The sequence below is a fragment of the Salvia hispanica genome, chromosome 2 (genome assembly GCF_029641045.1).
Source record: "Salvia hispanica isolate PSC_SH4W2 chromosome 2, Shi_PSC_v1, whole genome shotgun sequence".
In the NCBI taxonomy this organism is placed as follows: Eukaryota; Viridiplantae; Streptophyta; class Magnoliopsida; order Lamiales; family Lamiaceae; genus Salvia; species Salvia hispanica.
The window spans coordinates 56,867,770-56,884,932 of NC_142693.1; the positions used below are offsets into that span (position 1 = coordinate 56,867,770).

Here is a 17,163-nt window from a genome sequence, read left to right on the forward strand (position 1 = left end):
TATAATTATAGTTTCAATTATGTCTACATTCATTTAGAAAATATATAATGTCATTTATCCATTAATCGCATGCATGCTTGCAGATATTCCATGTAACGTTACAAAATTCGCTCGCACACACATAAATTATTCACTTATTACTTTAATAAAAAAGTATTACCACAACACACTTAATTTATTAGCAAAATATATATGAAACTAAATCCACGCAACCTCCTCATTAACGAAATAGTCATCTAATTCCCAACATAACATTAGCTCACCAAAGTCGATATATATATACCACAAAAACCAATACCAATTTTTATCACATTTAAAACTACTAAAACAAACCATGGCAACAAAAACTAATAACTTATCCCTACCATGGCTTCTCATTGCCCTCTCACTCCTTCAAGGCACCCTCGCCGTCCGATTCGGCGCCACCAACAATGCCTCCTCCACACCGGGAGGGCAGCGCTTTGACCGCGAGATTGGCATCGCCTACACCCTCAAAACAATGCCCGAAATCGCGAACTTCATATGGACGCTATTCCGGCAGCCGTCAGAGGCTGACCGGCGCCACTATTACCCAGACGATGTTGTAAACGTGATCATCCAAGACCTCCAGGACAGCAACCTCGCTGAAACCGGAGAAAACAACGTGTACATGGGCGCCAAGGGCATCGAGACATACCCTCCCGGGGATGGAGCTAGGTTTAGGTTCACCTCAATTTTGTATCATGAAATGACGCACATATTCCAGTGGTCGGGCAAGGGCACGGCGCCCGGTGGATTGACGGAGGGGATGGCCGATTATTCCGTGTTGAAGTCGCCTTTCTATGTCGAAGGGTACTCGAAGCCTGGACAGGGAATCCGGTGGGACGAAGGATATGGCACGACGTCGAGGTTTTTGGAGTACTGCGACAGTTTAAGAGAAGGGTTCACGCCGGAGCTAAATAGGATGATGAGGGTAGTTTATATGCCGGAGTATTGGAATCTGTTGTTAGGAAAAGATGTTGATCAGGTTTGGGAGGAATATAAGAGGACTCACAATGGGGAACAACTCATCTTCAGCCCATCTCCAATTTCCTCCGGCCAAGTCCGCAACCTATCTCTCAGCCCATCTTCGGCCCATCCACGCCGATCATCAGCCCATCGTCAACCTATCCTGAGCTTATCTCACTATCTCTATATAATTTTAATTGTTGCTCTTTATCAAATACATTCCCCGTTCCATGGTAGTTGAATCATTTTTTTTCATTTTGGGATGTTCCTTCGTTTTGCCATTGAATCTCCCAATCAAATTCGTCATAACACTCATAACGATCAACTTTACGAAGATCCCGTTGTATTCCCGAAAAAAGGCGCTATTCGATAATGTCTGTCTAGCAAACCCCCTGCTAACCCGAGCGAACATTCAAATATCTTATTATTGCCTAGTCTATCCTTAAACAACCACTATCTCTATATCATTTCTTATAGAAGTGCGGATACGCTTAACAAACCGACTTCTTTTTTGAAGAGTCGAGAGGGAAATAAAAAAAAAAGAAAAAGGTACGGTAGGACTCCGTCCATAACATAATCGACAGATCCAAGATGCACTCGCGTTCATCTCTATAAGAACGGTACGTTCCGAGGTGTAAAGTAGGAGAGAAGGGATGTCATAATTGGGGTTTTGAATAAGACGACCTTTTGATTTTTTAGTAGAATCATTTTTTTAGCAAAAAGTAATACATTTTCCCTCTCTTACTTTATTATTCTACTTTTCTAACTTTCCTTCCTTATTATCTCATCACTTGATATTTTAATATCTCTTTTTTAATCACCGTGCCGAAAAAAAATGACTCAACTGCCGCGGAAGAGAGGGAGTATAAAATTACAAAATGAAATAAATTGGAGACAAAAATATAAAACAAAACTAAACATATTTCATTAAAATAAAAAAAATTCTAAAATGAAAAAAATACAAATGCGCATAAATGGTTATGTGTAACGCCCCGAAAATTTGAACCCTAATTTTAGAGCCGTAAAATTTTATTTGATGACGTGGGAGACGTGAATTAATTGATGAATGAATTTATTGAATGAGTTCTTATGACCAAGTTGTGTCTAGGGTTGCGTTGGAGTTTGAAAAGTCAAACTTGATGAGTATATGACGTGACTTGTGAATATTTGAATTAAAGGTGGAATTATGTGGTGAATTATTTGTTTAAGGATGAGTGAGATTTTTAGGATATTTCCATAAATACTATAGCCACATAATTTTGAGATTTTCGAAACCCTTAGCCTTATTGGAGAAAAACCCTATTTTTCCGGATTTAATTTCATTCTTGGGATATTTATCCAAATTAAATCCAAAGCCTAATTATTCTCTATTTCTTAATGAGAAAATCGACACCCTATTGATTCTAGGTGATTTTCGAAAATCACCTATGTTTGGGAAGGAGGAATTATTTTATTGTTTAATTGATCCCTTATTTGATTTCCTTCCATACCTAGAATTTAAATATTCTACCAAATCTTACCATACCTCAAGAGATCTTGCCATATCTTATTTTAGTTAATATTTAAAAATCCATTCCTTATTGGATGGCCAAGTACACGCCTATTTCCTTTTCCAATGGGAGGATTTTTATTTTTATTTTGCTTCGTGATATTTTATTCTACTCCGTAAAATATACAAAACAAAATCTTGGCTAAATAAAAAGCCACAATTTTCGAAAACTTCATGCCTTGAAACCCTAGTTCATTTTTTTTTATTTCTTCTTCTCTACTCCACAATATTTGTTTTTAATTAATTGTGGAGAATCAAATCTTCCCAATCCTATTTTATTTACCTAATAGATTCTATTTAACTCTATAAATAAGAAGCCAAAAACCCTAAACCCTAGCTCAAATTTTCGCCCCCACCCCAAAGTACACGCCCCCTCTCCTTTTTCCTCTCTCTCAATTTTCTTCTTCTATTCTCTAATATTTCGTCATCTTTTGGAGAAGAATTGAAGTTTAATTCAAGAATCTTGAAGAACCAAGGCTAATACTTTGATTTCTACCGTTCATTTTCTCAAAAAAGTATTCTCATATTAATCTTCTTCATCTAACCGATTAATCGGTGCTCTTGAACCCTCATGCATCTAGAACGAGTGAAAAAGGGAAATAAATTGATGATTGGGATGCATGTGTGTGTGAAACCGTGTGTGTGTATGCGTGTGTTGGCAAAACACTCATGTGTGACATAAGTTGATGTTAGACCTAAGATTGTTGAGTGTGAAGACTTATATGATGAATATGGCTTGGGTTGAATGATAAACGTAATCTGGATCGGTGGGAAAAAGGGGGAAGCGTTGAGACATGCATGATTTAGGAGTTGATGTTGAAACTGATTTGTGATATGTGCCTATGTGATTAAAAGGTGAAACCTCGGTTGCGAAGCCGGATAACGAAAGAGAGAAACGTACTTGAAACCTAAGCAGTCGAGGTGGGCTTTATTCTTAAACTCTTTTATGTTGCAAATTTATGAAAGTGGAGAGATAAGGGTGGTTTAACTGTTATGTCATGCCTATGTTTGTTTTGTTATGATATTGTGCGTCTGATGCCTAGTTTGTGAGTTCGCTCCATTGGGCTATAGGGTTATGGATATGTATAAACGAATTCGGGTCTGAGTAGGGCCGCAAACCCTACCAGGCTAGTGTACACGGTGGGATCGGGAGCCGTCCTTGCTAGTCGGCCGGTCTCATGGGCGAAAAGTGTGGCCACACTTTCGTCGCACCATGGAAATGTTATGATTGTGGAAATTGATGAGAAAAGTGGGGAGTTGTTTGACTGGCCAGTCTATGAAAATATTTTTGTGATACTCGATGATATTTATTTTGATAATTGCAAACTCGAGTTCACTATGGTAAGGGTGGCATAACTATTAAAATGTTTTGGCAACGAGTTCACTGGTATTTCAAAATACTCAGTCCTGCAGGTGTTTTCCTTATGTGCGGGTTGAACGGCGACGAGCGGTGGCGGGTGTTGAGCACATTAATAAAATAAGATGGATATTTTGAACTTCGAGTGTAGTTGTGTCTTCATACATAACTTCACTTTCTCTTGGTTGCTTCCGCTGAATTTTTGAAACTTATTAGTATTATTTGGCTATTTTGAACTTGTTCCCTTTGGTTTAGAAGATTGAGACATGTTGTGGTTTTGTTGAATTTATGTCGAACCCTTGATTTTTTATCATAGTTTATGGTATCTATTCTTCATTGATTTTCTAGGTTAAACCGTTGACTTATTGCTTTGATAGTTCATTTAGTACCTTGGTCAAATCTCTTTAAATGAAACCCTAGCCTATGTTTTTATTGCTTTTAAGTCCGTTTTGGAAGCAGTCGCCGTATTTATTATACCCTAGAAATCCGGGCTGTTACATTATATGTCCTACGTGCTGCCAAAATCTTTGTTGAGGTTTGTATACTAAAAGATGCTTCGAGCGTACATGCCTTTGTACATTCAGCTTGTGCATGTTTACAAGAAACGCCACATCCAGTTATTTACCTAATTATGAGAATAAAAATATAATATAATGGTTTATTTATTGAAATATAAATAAACAAGGTTAAAGTAGGGGAATCTGATGATTTCTCATGGGTTCTCCAGTAGGGGACTTGACCAGATCTAGTAAGAAGAAAAACGAGTTCACAATCTAGATAGGTCTTGGCTACCTATTGGTATGGTTGTGGTGTTTGTGATAATTCTCTATTATCTAAGAAGAGATTAGTAACACTAGTGTGGTAAATCACTGAAAGGATTTAATACGAAATATATATTCTTTATTGCTATCTACTGAAAGAATATATTTCAAAAATTTTAGTATTTCCTAGTCTATGAAAATACTCCCTCCGTCCCACATTAGGAGTGTCATTTAGTTATGACACGGTGGAGTGTGTAATTAATGAAGTGAGATGGTAGAGTGTGTAATAAATGAAGTGAGATGGTGGAAAGTGAGATGGTTTGACTTTTTAGATTTTAAAATTGTTTCTTTTTTACTTATAAGTTTGGTTGTTTAAATTATTTAAACTTATTGTTTTTAATCTTTCAATGTGTTTACTCTTTTTTCTTTACAAAAATTTAAGCTTTGCCAAAATTAAAATAAAAAAAACTGTTTCACACATTGCAAACCCATGTTTTTCGGCCATCACATCTCAACAAATTTAAAGAGGGAACCAAATTCAATATTCACTAACTCAAACTCCAAATAAGGAGGGAAAAATTCATTACAATCCCATGGAGGGAAAATTCCAAAACCAAATTTAAGCTAAAATACACCTATAAATACATTCACTCCACCATTACTCCAAAAACTTGAATTCCACCTACCAACAAACCAACCAAAGGTATTTATAGCTAAATTACCCTTAGAGAATTCTCTTCATAAGGCAATGGAGATGGAGCAACAGTATGTAACTACAGACAGAGCAGGAGCATATTCACGAGGCAGAACCAGAGCAAGGGCCGAGGGCCACCCTGAGTTTGAGCAACCAAGAGAAGAACCATATTGTGCAGTTCCTTCAACATCAATGCCAAGTTGGAGCACTGCCACATGGTTCATTTCAAGAGGCAGCCAAGTGATTCAAAGTGCACAAAAGTGTCGTATGAATTCCCATATATGGTAAAACCATCCATGAATATCTCAATGCATACCTCAAGCAAATCCGAAAAGATACTCATCATACACCGCTGGAACGTTCCTGGTGCGTTACACAACCCAAACGGCATTCTGCGGTATGCATACGTACCGAAAGGGCAAGTGAATGTGGTCTTCCCTGATCCTCTGAGTCTACGTAGATCTGGAAATAACCGCTATATCCATCAAGGAAACAAAAATACTGTTTTTCAGCTAACCTTTCTAGCATCTGGTCAATGAAGAGTAGAGGGAAGTGATCCTTCTTCGTGGCTTCATTCGGCTTCCTATAGTCGATGCACATCCTCCATCCAGTCACAAGCCTAGTGGGCACCAATTCGTTCTTTTCATTCTTGATAACCTGTATTCCTGACTTTTTGGGCACCATATGGACTGGACTGACCCACTCACTATCCGGGATGGAGTAGATGATCCCTAGAGAGAGCAATTTCAACACCTCCTTCAGAACTTCCTCCCGCATGTTCGGATTCAGCTTCTGTTGTGCGTCTCGGTGAGCCTTCACACCCTCCTCTAACCGGATGTGGTGCATGCAGAGATCAGGGCTAATTCATACTAAATTAGAGAGGGTCCATCCTATTGTCTTCTTGTTCCGCTTGATTACTTCCAATAGTTCCTTCTCCTGCTCCTTGGTCAAGTTACTGTTGACTATCACTGGGAATGTCTCATTCTTTTCCAAGTAAGCATTACTTGAGACCTGGTGGAAGTGTCTTCAGTTCTTTCTCGGTGTCATTCGTCTCCTAGGGCAAGGGATTTTTTTTCTGCAACATCAGGTAGTCTCCTTCCCAGACCCAGGAGTATTTTCTAAACTGGCCACATGGGCTGATCCCCTTGATCTAGCTGACTTGGGATTTTTGCAAAACTCCATGATGACTTCTGCTAGTTCCTCATCTGTCAATTCCATTGTGTTCATTGCTGCACACCACCCTACAACTTCTCGGTCGATTAAATGGCTCAACTTCGAGTTGTCAATTTGTTCCTGTATCAATTCAGTCTCAAGATATTCTTGGACCAGGGGGTTAATAACATCTATAGCATACAAATTGGTTCTTCTCTTTGAGCAACCAAGAGAAGAACATCTGTGTTTGAGCAACCAAGAGAAGAACATATTGTGTAGTTCCTTCAACATCAATGCCAAGTTGGAGCACTGCCACATGGTTCATTTCAAGAGGCAGCCAAGTGATTCAAAGTGCACAAAAGGACAGTGAGTCGCTTATGGGGAATAGCCAAGCAGCACATTGAAGATGGGAAACATGTTGTCATGATAGGCAAAGCATCAGGATATACTAAGAAAACACGTAAAAGAAATTTAGATGAAGATAAGTTTAGACACTTGTCTTTTCTTGAGAGATCCTGCTATAGAAAACATGCTATTAAGATGGAAGTTAGCAAGACCACAGTTGGTAGATGGGCAAAGAATAACCTGATAAGGTCACATACAAATGCCATAAAGCCAGCACTCACTGAAGTAAAAAAATTTCTAGAATGAGATGGTGTCTTACTCATATTCAACCAGCTATAGATGAAGGGAAGCTTCTTTTCATTGATAAGGCTAATTTCATGTATCGGTTATATGTGAAAAATGTTATAATTTGTTGGGTCTAACACGTTTCCTAAGCCAGGTGTGTGAAGAAAAAAATCGCTAGATCAAGGAAGTGTTGAAGGAGATGGTCTAGCGAAGGAAATGAACGAAGTGAGCAAGATTTAAAAGAAAAGATGGCGTGACAGAGGAGTCAATAGCTGAGGGCAACAAAGTCTTATCTATACCTCGCTGGGCCCCACTCCAACGCCTATATATAGAAGAGCATGCAACGCAAGGGATATCACTTTTTTTCACTCTTCTTAGCTCACACACACTACACACACTTGGGAATGGGAGATCTGGGGTAGTCGGGTACGAAGGTCACTTTCTTTAGAAGTTTCGCGGTTGGTAACACCGTTCGAGTGTGGACGAGGATACAATTCCTTTTAATTTTCGTTGTTTTGCTCGTTTTTTACTGTCGAACTTCACTTTTGGGAGTCGACCTGGTTGTTGATGATACTTATTGTCTTTCCGCTGCCACAACCACAACTCCCTAGTGCTAGTGAACGTAGCTATTTCGCAACTAATATAAACTCATCACTCATGAATTAAGCATAACAGAAACAATTCAACTCAAGGAAATAGTTTCGAAGGCAAATGGGTACATAGTCAAAAGAAAGTCAGAGTGTCAAGACTGAATTCATACATTCCTAGAACACAGTTCTACTGCAGCGGAAGAGTACTGGTGCGAAATAGTATGTATGAAGACATACTACTTTGGGCTACCTAACTACTTATTAATGATCATTTCCCAACAACACCTTCGCCTCCTCGTACACGTTCAACCTGCACATTAGAAAAGAAACATGCAGGGCTGAGTATTTGATATACTCAGTGGGCACATTGCCGAAACATAATTTTCGTAAAAAGATTTGTCAGCCAGTTGAGTGAACACGGGGTTTTAACTTAAAGGGCCCGAGTCACTAAAATTTCTTTTGTTCGTAAAGTTGATTGCGCAATCACATAACATATATACCATATCTGAAACGTATGTGAACCGGGAATGTGGCCACATTCCACGACGGTCACTGGACCGGCCAACTTAAAAGCTAGCTCACGATCCCCATATGTGTACACTAGTCCGAGTAGGCTTTACTTCCCTACTGGGACCCGAATTCGATTAAACATAATTGGCATAGCCAAGCAGATAGGTAATCCATAAAACATAAAGTGGCATGACAAAACATAAATAGCACAATTTTCACATAATCATGCTAAAAGGCAAGTTCACATTTTGGAAGAAATGCCCACCTCGATAGCTTAAGTCTTTTCGGGAAAAATCTTTGACTTAGTCTTAAACGACGTGTGAATACGTCCCTTTAGAAAATAAAATAATACTTAATTAGAATTTAAGAAATCAATTAAGCTTAAACGTGAATGCATCCTAAGTGCGTGCTCATTTATTCTTTCTCTTATTTTTCTAAAAAGTTCTAGGAACCCTAAACATTAATTAGATCGGGAGATTTAATTTATGGTAGAGGTTTAGGAAATAATTCATTACCTCTGGGAGTATTATTTTCCATGTAATTTATTCAAGCATTAAAATAAATCCGAGGTTTATTTTCATCGTCTCGAAATAAATTAGCGACCATCATTTCAAACGAGCCCAAGATTTAAGTTGGTGACTAGTCAACTTAACTTATTCCTTAGCCCAACCATTTTAATTAGTTTGGCCCAAACTATCTCAAAAGATTGGCCCAAATTCTATTCTCAAATATACTCCTTTACCACACTTGATAATCCCCAAATTTCACCTTCCAAAATGAAATCCCTAGACAGAAGAATAGAGAAGCAGCGGCACCTCTCTTCCTCACGCCTCTCTCTTCTGTCACCCTCCTCCGGCGAATCCACGCCGGAGTGACCTCTTCTTTTTTTCCAATTTGAATTTCTCCAAAGCGAGAAGGGCACAGCGGCGTCTTCACCTCGCGCCCGATGCTGCTCCGGTCGGCGCCTCCTCTGCGTCGCCGGCAGCGCACATCGCCTCCTACCTCGTCTCCGACTGCTCGACGAATAGACCCACCGCCGCTCGTCTCCATTCGCCGCTGCCTCCTTCGCGAGGCAGCCACGACACTCGCCGGAGACTCACGTCTGCTGCCTCCGTCTCACGCCCTCTGTCGAGCGCTCTCATCCTCGGCGAGTCCAGCAGCACAGAGGAGGCATCGCCTCCTTCTGCCTCTCTCAGCCGTGGCCTGCAGACGCCTCGCGGAGTTTCCGGAGTCCCGCCGGAAGTGAGGAGGAGGCATCGCCTCTCTCTCTCTCCGTGCTACACAGCGGTGCAGCACTGCCATTGTCGCATTTCACAATTGACGCTGCCGAGGCAGCGCCGCTGTCATCCTCTTCTGCAGCGACAGTCACCTCAGCGAGCCGATGTCGCCGAGTTCTGCCTCCCCGTCGGCGCCCCGCCGCCGGACGTTTCGCTCCTTAAGCTAAGTCTATCTTTCTTTCTTTTTTTTATTTCTCTTGTTTAAGCTTTCTTGAGTTATCTTGGAGGTGTTTAAACTTGGTGTGGCTATAGAACTATGCTCTTGTTGTTCATGTGCCTTGGTGCTTAGGATTCTTTCATCCTTAAAATTGGATTCTAAGATAGATTAGCTACATTGGGTTGGAGTAGAGCTACTGAAAATTACTCTATGTCTTTCTACTTAAATTACATGATGATATGAGATGTTATTTGGGAGAGCGGTGGAGGTGTATTACCTCTTGAAGCAGTTGCTTGATTTTCAGCTTCTAAAACTTGGACTCTCTCACTTACTCCCTGATTCCTTGTTGAAAAGTTGGGGAAAAAGATGAGCTTGCTTTAGCATCAAGTGTTTGTGATGAGAGGAGGAAAAATGTGTTACATATGGGGAGTGGGAGTTGCTCTTGCTGCCACTGGTGTTGATACTCCAAGCTCTCAAATTTTTCTCTAACTTTGCTGAATATTTGTGGTGTATGGGGAGGGAGTCAGAGGGCAGTATAGAGTGGTTTATATAGGCGAAGTGTGTGTACTCGTGAGGCTTTAAATGGCTGTTGTATTACTTTGTTCTCTTCTTGCAGCCAAATCCTCCTTTTTAAGATCTTCACTAAGCTTTTAATTAATACATTCGTCTCTTTCTTGAAGCACAATTACTCCCTTCATAATATCACTTGTTTGGACATGTAGGGGTGCAGGTGGTTGCTTGATTCAGGCAGATTTGGTGCAGCTAGAGGGAGACGTTTTGGGTTAGCTACTTGACAAGGAGTTGGTTAAGGGTGAGTTGCCACTCCAAGAAAGGCAAGTCTCCAATTTGGCAGCATTGAAAAGTAAACCATATTTGTTTTATCTTAGTATGTCCCTCCTTTCATTTATTACTTAGCACACAGGTTTGCAGCCTTTTACTCCTAAGTCTTTAACAACTGTTGTTTTCTCATTGCAGCTCTCGGTTGGTGTAATGGAAGTGTAGGTGTGTACCTGCCATTTTGGGATCATTTTGACCTCCTTTGATAAAGTAAGGATGTCTTTTTCCCTTGCTTGGTTTGATGTTGAAAAAGGTACCTTACAATATTTATTAGTTTTGTTTGTTCATTGCAGGTTTGATGGCAGATAAGGGAAAGGGTTTTGAATCTTGGTGATGTGGTCTTGGATCGAGACAAGGCAGTCGGGCTGGTTGCGTGGGCCATCGGGCTGCCCTTCAAGTCATTGGGCCGAAAGAATCTTGAGTTCGAGAAGAGAGGCCCAACATTTGTATATTTGCATTCTTAAATTCTTTCTCATTAACTTGTGTGTAATTTATTTTGTAACTAGAGAGTAGCTTGATATGTATTCGAATTTTCTAGATCAGCAAAGTAACCTCATATTCTTTCTTGACATTTATTGTATTTAATACATATATACGAAATATGTTATAGTCCGATCGACACTCTTCAATTTAGCAAACAAGCAAAGTCATTGACTAATAGTTCTGATTTGAAAGTAATTAGAAGAAACAAACGTTTCTCTGGTTCGACATTAAACGTTAAGAAAAGGTTAATAAAAGAGCGGGTATTACATTCTACCCTCCTTAGCAAAAATTTCGTCCCGAAATTCTTGTCACTCAAAAAGTTCTGTGTGCTTTTCCTTCATCTTGTCTTCCAATTTCCACGTATCTTCTTCGTGGCCGTGATGCTTCCACAGAACTTTCTTCATTATAATAGATTTATTCCTCAACTCTTTCTTTCCGATCCAAGATTGCTTAGGCCTTTCTTCATGGCTTAAACTTGGTTCCAACACCATTTCCTGGTGAACTACGCATTTGGGGTCGAACACATATTTCCTCAATTGTGACACATGAAAAACAATGTGCACATTTTCGAAGCTCGGTGGTAGCGCCAATCTATACGCCACAGGACCGACTTCTTCTGGAATCTCTTAGGGTTCGATGAAATGCGGCCATAGCTTGGCTTTGACACCGAACCTTGTTATCCCTTTTGATGGGGATACCTTCAGAAAAACTCTATCTTCAGCCTTGAACTGCAGGTCGGTTCTGCGAACATCTGCGTAAGACTTTTGCTTATCTTGAGCTTCTTTGATTCTTTCACGGATCTGACCGACGATCTCTATTATCTTTTCTACAGAATCTGGTTCGAGCATCTCTCTCTCACCGACTTCACCACTAAGGCGGTGTTCTACATTTCTTTCCATACAATGCTTCATATGGGGTCATGTTTATAGTTGCCTGATAACTGTTGCTGTAAGCAAACTCTATAAGCGGTAATGCGGGCTCCCAGCCTCCTCCACGGTCGAGCACTACGGCTCTCAACATATCTTCCAGTGTCTGGATCGTCCCTTCAGACTGTCCATCCGCCTGCAGATGGAACGCAGTATTGAAATTCTATCGGGTGCCCAGGTCTTGCTGCAGGCTTATCCAAAATCCAGAAGTGAATTTTAAATCACGGTCTGAAGTGATTGTCACTGGTACTCCATGTAGGCGTAAGATCTCTTGTACATAGATCTAAGCTAACTTGTCCGATCCGTAAGTGATACGAATTGGTACAAAGTGAGCGCTTTTGGTGAGGTGATCTATAAACACCCAGATGACAGTATTTCCCCGTTGGGACTTTGGCAATCCTGTCATGAAATTCATCGCAATGTGCTCCCATTTCCACTCAGAAATTTCTAGGGGTTGCAATTTCCCATAGGGTCGTTGATGTAGAGTCTTCACTTGTTGACATGCTAGGCATCTTTCTACAAACGGCGCTATGCTCCTCTCCATGTCATCCCACCAAAACTGTTTCTTTATGTCTTGATACATTTTCGTGGTCCCTGGGTGAGCAGTGTAAGGTGTTTCATGCGCTTTACTCCTGATCTCATTTCTGAGTGTCTCGTCATTGGGCACACACAATCTTCCTTCAAAAGTGAGGGCGTTATCCGCCTCTTCGCGGTAACTTGCCTCTTTTCCTGTCCTCACTTTAAGGCAGATTTTCTCCAATGCTTCATCATTCCTTTGAGCCTCAACAATTTTGGCCCTTAAGTCTGGTTCAATCACCAAAGTGGCGATCCTACTTTCCACCGTCTCCGGTGCTCTTACTACTTCCAGTCGCATCTTAGCAAACTCACATACGAGCTCTTCATTCTGTGTGAGGAAGGTGGTCAATAGGGGTGTAGCCTTTCTGCTCAAGGCATCTGCCACTATATCCGTCTTGCCAGGATGGTAATTTATACCACAGTCATAATCCTTTACTAATTCGAGCCATCGGTGTTGTCGCATGTTCAAATCTTTCTACTCGAAAAAGTATTTGAGGCTCTTGTGGTCCGTGAAGATCTCACATCGATCTCCGTAGAGGTGATGTCTCCAAATCTTCAAGGCATGTACCACTGCCGCTAGTTCCAGATCATGAGTGGGGTAGTTTAACTCGTGCGGCCTGAGTTGGCGTGACGCGTACGCAATCACCTTGCCATTCTGCATTAATACGCATCCGAGTCCGATCTTTGATGCATCGGTGTCCACCACATAACCTGCTCCTGGTGCTGGCACGGCTAGGACTGGTGCAGTGGTCAACTTTTCTTTTAACAGCTGGAAGCTTGCCTCACACTCCGGTGTCCAATTGACCTTAGCTTCTTTCTTGAGCTGTTGAGTCATTGGTTTGGCTATTTTAGAAAATCCTTCAATAAACCTTCGGTAATATCCAGCCGAACCTAAGAAACTTCGAATCTCATTAGGCGTTGTTGGTGACTGCCAACGTTGTACTGCTTCCACCTTTGCAGGGTCCACTCGGATCCCTTCTACCGTTACTATGTGTCCAAGGAAGTTCACCTCGTTAAGCCAGAACTCACATTTTCCAAACTTAGCATAGATTTTCTCGGCTCTCAACGTCTCTAAGGTGGTTCTCAGATGTTTCTCGTGTTCCTTCTCATTCTTCGAATAGATAAGTACATCATCTATAAAGACTAGGACGAACTTGTGCAAGTACGGGTGGAACGCGTAGTTCATTAGGTCCATGAACACCGCCGGGGCATTTGTAAGCCCAAAAGGCATTACAGTGAACTCGTAATGGCCATATCTGGTGTGGAACGCCGTCTTGGTGATAGCCTGATCTCAAGTCCATTTTTGAGAATACACCCGCCCCTCGAAGTTGGTCAAAAAGGTCATCAATCCTCGGTAGCGGATACTTGTTCTTGAGAGTCAACTTTTTCAACTCTCGGTAGTCGATACACATCTCAGTGTTCCGTCTTTCTTCTACACGAAGAGTACTGGTGCGTCCCATGGTGACACACTGGGTCGGATGAAACCCAGGTCTAGTAGTTCTTGGAACTGTATCTTTAGTTCTTCTGACTCGTTAGGCGTCATTCCGTATGGTGCCTTCCTTTGATACTAGGGCTGATTCAAGCCATCCATTGATTAATTTATTTTCTATGACTGGTGAAGCCATTCCTCATATTAAGCTTCATCGTCACATACGGAGTTCTCTAATGCTTGCATCGGTCGTAATTGTAGCCATAGGGCTAGCAAATTAGACTTCGTAACCTTCTACTTAGCTGGGGTAGTCTACTTTTCGTAGTCCTAAGGATACTTTTATGCCGGTCGTAATCCATTTTGTCATGATTTAGTACAAACTTTGTTTTAATTATATTTATCCTTGAATACAGGAATAGTATAGTGAAGGTGTTGGCTTCTTTCTCCAAACCTTGCTGGCTTCATGCCCTTTTGTTCGACTAAGCGATTCGTGGTAAAATAATCTAACATGACTTTCCACGATGATATCGATCTCATGTCTAGGATTAACACAAAACTCTATCGTCATTTCTTTTTTGGACCGCTTAATCGGGGGTATGGTTTAACATATCACAGAATACTTCTTCGCATTTTGTTGCTAACGTTTGTCCTTATTCCACATTGTAGGACTCCATATCCGTTCTCTCGCGATAACTCTTTAAAGAAAATTTTTGATTCTCTCCTCCCGTAGCAGGGATGGTGAGGGTAGTGGTGCTATCACGCGTTTTTTTTTTTCTCGAATGTCTCTCCAACCTGTGGCTCTTTCTAGCCACCTCTCAGACGAATCCCTCTGGTTGATGGAATTTGTTTCGTCAAATGAAAACTACGAATATGCTCGCATTTGATCCATGATTTTCATTACATAACCATGACTGAGTCCTCGTTTCTTGTGACTCACTTATCTTACTCTTAATAAGCATTTCGATCCGTTAAACATTTGTATATATGGTCTTGTACATCATCAAAAGTCATTTGATCTATATATATATATATATATATATATATATATTCCTTAACATTTCTCTTCTTAAGGATAATTACCTATCCACATAGCATAAGATTCGATCTTTTTTCCAGCTTGTTACAAGCGGTACGAAGATGTGAAATATTTAACATTTCGTGTTGTCGATTATGCGACGCTTCTGGATGCTGTATCATTTTCTGCACGTGTGGTAATAGAAACTTATTTATCATACGTATCTTAAAGTAATTAAGGCTATGCATTTCTCGAGAGTCTTGTATCAAGAACTTGGAGATTAATCTAACAGTCTTAACTTGGATAGGAACATAGAAGGATCATGACTGAAAATTTGAAGGGCTCCAGAACATCAAAGTGGACAAGGATAACATCTCTTGTTCGACTCTTATGAATTTTCATCATCAACTTGCGACAATTGATATTGAAGGAAAATACTAAGTTCAATTGAACTCATCATGTCAATTCAAAGAACCAGGCGGTCCAAATGGTTTTAGATAAACCCATCGAATTTGAAAGCTCACTTCTGATGGGAGCTTGAAAGAACATGGGGTAGGTCATGAAAATAAGATGATACTGAACTAACTCTCAATTTCCATAGTAGGCTGTCAAATAATATAGTTCAATTGTCCGCTCAAATTGACTAGATCCGGACATTAAGGATGATGGTTTCAACATGTCAAGACCTCATATGATTAGTCGCAGGAGGGTTTAGAAATGTGAACAATTGCCATGATTTAACGTTGATCATGGTTCACCAACATCATAATGTGGAAATCATGGAAATACATCAATGGATTCACAGGTAGCGACCAAAGTGAAAGAAATATTTTTTTGGAAAAGTCAACTACCATCAAGGAAAATGCAATTCATTAGCCTTAACTTATTGTTTCAAAAAGAAATCCTGATCTAGAAACAATGCATGTAGTGGAACTGGGCTAAAAAAAAAATTCACCCATATAAGGATGAAATAGCCGCAATATGGTTGCCAAATAAGGAGGTGAACAAAAGTTCTACTTATTGTGCCATTCTCTGAGGAAAAATGTCTGAACAATAAGCAACTTAAGGGTGAAGTTGAGAGTTAAAGAACCCAGGATATTGATCTTATAAATGATGGGTCGTAGGAGACAACTATCAACAAAGATAGTTGAGAACATATGAGTCTTCTGAATTTAGGATTTGAAAGTGAGTCACCACTTTCGTTGAAAAAAAATGATAGCGACTTATTAATTGTAAAAACATGAGTCAATCAAAAATCTTAAATAGACGGCAGGACACCCTTGTTAAGGATGTTCAAAATGAGATTATCCCGGAGGACATGGTCGTAAGCAACTTTGGAATCAAAGGTTTATAACCGGGGCTTAAGAATTCAACACTTTACATTTTCTAAACAAGGAGCTCAACTACAATAGCCAACCTACTGAAAGAGGGTCACAACTTTCATAGGAAAGGAAAAAAGTGAGGCATCACTTGCATAAATGCAAGTCAATCTAAAGTCTAAAGTAGACAAGGGCATTTTCATTAAGGAGGTTCATAGAAAGAAATCTATGGGAATCCAAGTAAGTACTATTGATCATAATCATCTGTCCCAGTTATGTGGCACTTCCTTGGTTGTTCTTTCGGAGCTCGAACATGATCAGAGCGTTCTAGGAAACCATACATTCCAAGCCATGATTCCTGGTGTTACTACTAATAACTGTCGTTGAAGGTCATATTTTCATAATGTTCTCGATAAGTCAGGACAATCATTCTCGTAAAACATTGCACTCTCCATCGTGCTTCACAACGTTCTATAAGCATTGTTTCTAGATCGCGTAGCCTCCTTGACTTGCTCGCAAGACTGGATCACTTAATTAGATTGTAGGTACGATATCTTTTCGTGTAAGGATACACCTCCTTTACTGGATCGAGGGTACGCTCATTTTGGTTATGATTGAGATCATAAAGGCAAATGGAACTTTCTATTGTTCACATCATTAAAACGTTCGATAGACGCCCATGCGCAGTAGGTAGTTTTTCGTATCTCGCGCGATCGTTACCATCTAAGAATAGATGGATTCATTCATAAATTATAAGGTTCATTCTTGTACATTTGGAATTATTCCAAATACAACATCACGAATCATGGTTTCGTCCAAACATAAGGTGGAGGAAAAAGGTACAGGGTCCGTTTTCAGACTCATTCATCTATATTTCCTCATTTTAAACAAAATTAGGGGTTTGCCCTAACTTG

At 40.3% G+C, this 17,163-nt stretch overlaps 2 protein-coding genes across 2 annotated transcripts; one reads left to right on the forward strand and one right to left on the reverse strand.

Annotated features, from left to right (window-relative positions):
- Window positions 1-334: 334 nt before the first annotated feature.
- On the forward strand, window positions 335-9,712 carry LOC148932712 (uncharacterized). The gene is made up of 3 exons (XM_089065210.1): window positions 335-1,036; window positions 5,705-5,804; window positions 9,141-9,712. Exons 1-3 carry the CDS (start codon window positions 335-337, stop codon window positions 9,710-9,712), a joined length of 1,374 nt encoding a protein of 457 aa, XP_088921336.1.
- A 1,580-nt stretch (window positions 9,713-11,292) lies between these two features.
- Window positions 11,293-11,832, reverse strand: LOC148932713 (uncharacterized). The gene is made up of 2 exons (XM_089065211.1): window positions 11,657-11,832; window positions 11,293-11,575 (listed from the first exon to the last, which is right to left on the reverse strand). The coding sequence occupies exons 1-2, from the start codon at window positions 11,830-11,832 to the stop codon at window positions 11,293-11,295; spliced, it is 459 nt and encodes a 152-aa protein (XP_088921337.1).
- Between the last annotated feature and the right edge of the window lie 5,331 nt (window positions 11,833-17,163).

Excerpts from the sequence above, each read along its gene's own strand:
- LOC148932712 (XM_089065210.1), top strand. The coding sequence starts at position 335 with ATGGCAACAAAAACTAATAACTTATCCCTACCATGGCTTCTCATTGCC. Across the intron at positions 1,037-5,704 it reads AATATAAGAGGACTCACAAT|AACGTTCCTGGTGCGTTACA; the intron begins GGGGAACAACTC and ends ATACACCGCTGG. Across the intron at positions 5,805-9,140 it reads CCCTGATCCTCTGAGTCTAC|CGAGAAGGGCACAGCGGCGT; the intron begins GTAGATCTGGAA and ends ATTTCTCCAAAG.
- LOC148932713 (XM_089065211.1), bottom strand. The coding sequence starts at position 11,832 with ATGCTCGAACCAGATTCTGTAGAAAAGATAATAGAGATCGTCGGTCAG. Across the intron at positions 11,576-11,656 it reads CCATCAAAAGGGATAACAAG|ATTGGCGCTACCACCGAGCT; the intron begins GTTCGGTGTCAA and ends TGTGGCGTATAG.